Source organism: Hyaena hyaena, unplaced genomic scaffold, assembly GCF_003009895.1.
Source record: "Hyaena hyaena isolate Hyena2069 unplaced genomic scaffold, ASM300989v1 scaffold_2426, whole genome shotgun sequence".
In the NCBI taxonomy this organism is placed as follows: Eukaryota; Metazoa; Chordata; class Mammalia; order Carnivora; family Hyaenidae; genus Hyaena; species Hyaena hyaena.
In genome coordinates, this window is record NW_024083061.1 from 18,622 (window position 1) to 24,088 (window position 5,467).

At 42.8% G+C, this 5,467-nt stretch overlaps 1 protein-coding gene across 1 annotated transcript in view; it reads right to left on the reverse strand.

The window, feature by feature from the left end:
• Positions 1–2,605: 2,605 nt before the first annotated feature.
• Positions 2,606–5,467, reverse strand: part of LOC120227504 (coiled-coil domain-containing protein 174-like) — a gene marked incomplete at its 5' end in the record, with an annotated part of 16,195 nt that continues 13,333 nt past the window's right edge. The window contains one exon of the mRNA XM_039225608.1: positions 2,606–3,098. Within this exon, the coding sequence (XP_039081539.1) occupies positions 2,788–3,098 (311 nt within the window). The remainder of the gene's footprint in view (positions 3,099–5,467) is intronic.

Consider the following 5,467-nt stretch of genomic DNA (forward strand, 5'->3'; position numbering starts at 1 on the left):
GAGAAGTACCATTGGTGGATTTACAGTTAATTTTGAACACTTGGTGTGAAAAGAAATGTAAAATTTTCCAGTATTTCTTAATATAGGTTGAATGTTGAAATATTTTGGATATAATAAAGTATATCATAAAACTAATTTCATTTTTTTAATGTGGTTCCCAGAAAACTGAAAATGACAGAGGGCTTGCATCCTAGTTCTACTGGGCAGTGCTGTTCTAGAGTGATCTGAAGTCTTGAGGACTTGAACGCCATCTGCTGGATACATGTGTACAAAACACGCCTGCAAGAACCAATAAAACTAATTGTGTTAACACTTTCAACTCTGGGTCAGAAAGGGAAGAGGATGTTAACTGGGCTCACGAAACAACTACCTGTGTGTTAAGAGAGTATTAGAAATGTTTATATGCTCTTGAAATCCTAGAGGAAATCTTACAGTTATTAGTCGACAAGGACCTTATGCCAATGTGCAGACTGCTTCACCATCTGCCCTAGGTGGGGGGGCACCCTGGGCAACGATGAAAGGTTATTTGGGGATCCTGCTCAGGACCGCTAGCTCCCGCAGGCCGTCCTCCCGCCTGTTCTCTGCCATCAGCCTCTCAAGCCCTTCTGCTCTACCTCAGAAACACGTCCTTTTCCCATTGTTCTCATTTGTCTATTGTCTTCCTTCTTCCCTTCCGTTTTTCTTCTTAGGATTCCAGTGTAACTAAATATTTCTATTTTTTCTCTCTAGTATATTCCAATTTTCCTTTTTTGGTCACTCTCCCTTTTGTTACAGTTGGTTTTGTAGTTTTAGTTCCTACGTTTAGGTCTTTGATCCATTTGACATTGAGTTGGTTTTGTTTATGGCCTGAGTTATGGGTCCACATTCATTCTTTTGCATGTAGATAATCAGGTGTCCCAAAATCATCTGAAGAAACTATTCTTTCCCCCATTGGGTGGCCTTAGCACCACTGGCAAAACTCTACTGACCACAGATATAAGGATTTATTTTGGGACTCTCAATGTTAGTTCACGGATCTACATGCTTATCCTAGGTCAGTACTGCACTGCTTTGATTTCTGTAGTTTGTAGTAAGTCTTGAAATTAGGAAGTGTGGGTCCTCCAACTCTGTTCTTTTTCAAGATTGTTTTGGATTATTCTGTCTCTTTAATTCCAAACCAATTTTAGGATCAGCTTATCAAGTTTTGCAAAAGACGTGGCTGGGCCAGTTGATTTTAATGTACATATTTTAAAATCTATTTGCCTGGGGAGCCTGGGTGGCTCAGTTGGTTAAGTGTCTGATTTCAGCTCAGGTCATGATGTCGTGGTCTGTGGGTTTGAGCCCTGTATCGGGCTCTGTGCTGACAGCTCAGAGCCTAGAGCCTGCTTCAGATTCTCCACCTCCCTCTCTCTCTGCCCCTCCCCTGCTCATGCTCTGTCTCTCTCTCTCTAAAATAAACATACATTAAAAAAAAAAAAGGTATTTGCTTGATCAGGCTGATGGAACAACCCTTAGTAGGGCAGGCAACTTTGCCTTTGACATGGAGTCCAGAGGTTAAGTTTGCAAGAATTTGGAATTTTCAACTAATGCTACTTGATATTGGGACAAGACTGAGAGCAGATGGCATTGGAGAAAGTGAGGCTAGAGTAAACAAGAGCCTAAACAAACTGCACTGAAGTCCCAGAGCTACCATTTGGATATCACGTGATCTTGGACAAGTCATTGGCCCTCTTTGCACTGTAGTTTGCAATTTGTAATGAGAAGGGGGCATTCCCATCAATACCACTGAGACTGTGTGCATCAGACCCACAAGAGTGCAGGCTCCTTCTGGCACCTGAAAGACCTGCTCCAGCACATTCTTACAGGGAGCCCTATGGGCCAACTCCCACTGCTTGTCTGCAGCTGTCAAGAAGACTCTGAGGTGCAGTCGGCACAGAAGTGCTTCTGAGCTCTGCTAACTCAGTTAGTAAAGACAAAGGGACCTCCTCGCCCCTCACTCCAGCCCAGGTCTATTCCAGTCAGACTTCTGAGGTGACTTGGCTCCTGAAGTGGTGAGGGCCTACTGTGGGCACAACAGAGAGGCAGGCCCAGCTGAAAAGCCAGCCCTTAAGAAGCATCTGACTTCTGACTACACCGGGCAGCCTCCACATGTGCCCCAGGCACTCTGCACACACTTACTGAATGCCCACAAGGCAGGTGTGACAATCATCATTTAGGATGGGATGACAAGAAAACTGACTTTGCCTTCTACCTTTTTGGATTATGAGTTCTGCTCTCTGGTCTTATTTCAAATGTTACTGCTTAATAGTCCACCAGCTTCATGGTCCTCTGGGAGACTAGATCACTTGCCCTACTTGGTGTCCCCTCATTTGCCACTTTGACAGGCTAACACACCTTCTGACAGAAATGGAACTGATATGGAAGCTGAATCCTTGGAACAAAGAAAGCTGCACTCTAGTATTTGCAAAATTAAAGGAACGAATCCTTAAATCTAGATACGCCAAAAGAGTGGGTATGAAACAGGGTTACAAGCTCCTCTGGGTCATACATGACAGCTTACATGTAAATCCAGGAGGCCAGGTCTCCATATCAGTTAGAAAGAAAGAAATAGCCAGTGGCCACAGAATTTCCATGGTACCATTCACTTTCTTCCTTGCTGACCGACAAATCCAACCTGAAGTCTGTGTCTTCTAGGAAAGGGATAGGAGGAAATAGGTACAATCCGGCCCCTAAAATTAAATTATTTTCCCCAATTTGGGAGAAGGCACCATCAACAGTACAGACCCAAATCAGAATGGTTTTTGAAGTTCACGTCACTTGTTTATAGTAGGATATCATATCATCCAGAGTTTTGAAAGCGACGGTAGGGGCCTGTGGCGGGCTGCCGGGGCCAGGAGCGGATGGTGGATGTGAAGGGCCGGCGTCACAGCTCCGGCCAGACCACTGTACTGGGTCGCTTGGTGTGGGTGTGGGCGCAGGCGCAGGTCTGCTCCAGGTCTGGCTACCGAGGGAGCCTGTTCGCTTTTGACCCACAAAGTAATCCGACGGCGGGGCAAACTCAGGATCTCTCTCAGCCCGGAGATCTGATTGCCTCTTCGACCAGTACCCAAAGGAAAATTCTAATAAAAATAAGAAAGAGTATTATGAGAGTAATGACCAAACCAGTTGAATTTCTACTGTTATTAATTTTCCATCATTATGTATATTTCTTACCCCCCAACTCCCATTCTCTGGACGAGACAGCAAGGATAGCAGTCACATAATATGAGGTGTATGTAATGCCTACAAAAATATAAGGAAGCAGGCAAAGAAAAGAGAATGACTACTTCCAGATGGGGAAAGATTCAAGGAAGGCTCTGGAGGAGAAGGCTGGTAGGTTCTGGAAGTATTGCCAAAAGGCACTAAAATTACATCTGAGAGAGAAATATAGAAAAATCAAACACTCAAATCATTTGCTTGACATGATGTAGGTACTTGACAACAAAATACAAATTCTGGCCGTTATTGAGTTTTAGAAGACACAAAAGTCCAAATCTCTATTTGGTTAGCAGCACTAACCAAAGGCACTGGCCTATTTGCCTTTTACCGAGTCTTGGATCTCATCAGCTCCAACACGGTGAGCTAATGTACGACTGTAACGATCTTGTTCAAAGAGGCATAAATCCTAGTCTCCTCCAACAAGAAGCTGCTGTGGGTATCACAGTATATTTACAAAAACAATTTACAGAAAATTCTGCATGACCCAACAGATCCATATGTGAATCCAGGTTAATACTTGGGCATGAAGACTATTTTCAACTAAACATAAAGGAGACTGCTAGAAACAAGACAACGTTAAAATACCAAACCTTGTAAGAATTTTAAAAGTTGCTCCTGAAAGGAGTGCTGATGCACAGGGGCACGTGTACCCCAATGTTCACAGCAGCACTTTCAACAATAGCCAAATCATGGAAAGAGCCTAAATGTCCATCAACTGACGAATGATCAAGAAGATGTGGTCTATATATACACTACACGGCAATGAGGAAGAATGAAATCTGGCCATTTGTAGCAACGTGGATGGAATTCGAGGGCGTTATGCTAAGTGAAGTAAGTCAGGCAGAGAAAGACAAATACCATATGTTTTCACTCATAAGTAGAACAGGAGAAACTTAACAGAGGACCATAGAGGAGGGGAAGGGGAAAAAATAGTTAAGGAGAGGGAGGGAGGCAAACCATAAGTGACTCTTAAAAACTGAGAACAAACTGAAGGTTGACGGGGGTGGGGAGAGGGGAAGGGGGGTGATGGGCATAGAGGAGGGCACTTGTTGGGATGAACACTGGGTGTTATATGGAAACCAATTTGACAATAAACTCTAATAAAAATAATAAAATGAGAAAAAAAGGTGATAAGGTGAATTAAGCCCCACCCACTCCCTATAACATCACAAACATGATGTTCTATCAAAAGCTGAGAATTGTTTTTTAAGTTTAATTATTTATTTTGAGAGAGGCAGAGAGAGAGGGAGAAAGAGAATCTCAAGCAGGCTCTGGGCTGACAGCACAGAGCCCAACACAGGGCTTGATGCCATGAACCGGGAGATCATGATCTGAGCCGAGATTAACAGTTGGATGCTCAACCCACTGAGCCAGCCGGCACCCCAAATTACATTAAAAAACAAAAAAAACCCCATAGCATCAAAAACATATGTAAAAGCCTATAATCTCTCAGTTGTGGGAGTGACTCCTTTATTAAATAAAGCATCACCTTGAATTCCTACACAGAAATTATCACCTTATTCATGGGACTGTAAGATTCATTTTCCCCCAAATTCATATAAAAATTACCACCGCAACTACCAACCCATCTAACATGTTCATATTATAAGTGGAAAGCCGAACAAACCACATAAGCTTCAAATGATGGGCTGGTTCAGTGGCAGAGGAGAGTAGTTTGGTAAGAACGACAGGTGTTATTGGTCATGTAAATATGACCATGTCCTCTACCACAATCCAGTAGGAAGTCATATTTGGATATGCAGCAATATTCTCTAACCCTGAGCAGGTGGGGAGACATCTGAAAGAATTCCAGTGCCATACTCACACAGACAGATACAATACCCTAACATTTTCAGTCCAAGCATGATAACAAAATAAACTTTTCTTTAAGAAAAAAATTCCTTTAAAAACTCATGATGCATCCTGTACAGGAATATGCATATCTTAGTTACCAGCCAATAAATGACTTATAAACACACACACACACAGTGGCTCCTGAGAAAGGGAATACCGAAGCTTAAAGCCACATGAGGGCAGCACAAATTTTTGAAAACTTCCCCCAGTGCTTCTAAAAAAAACTGTCCTTTTGAAATGATCTGTTGTAGACCCTGGTTTTTTATAATCACACTTTCTAGCGCCCCTGTTTATAAACAGCTAGGGTCTGGGAAGAAACAGTTCAAAGATCTGGAGAGTTCCATGAGCCTCGAAGGACCACTAAGACTCATGAAAA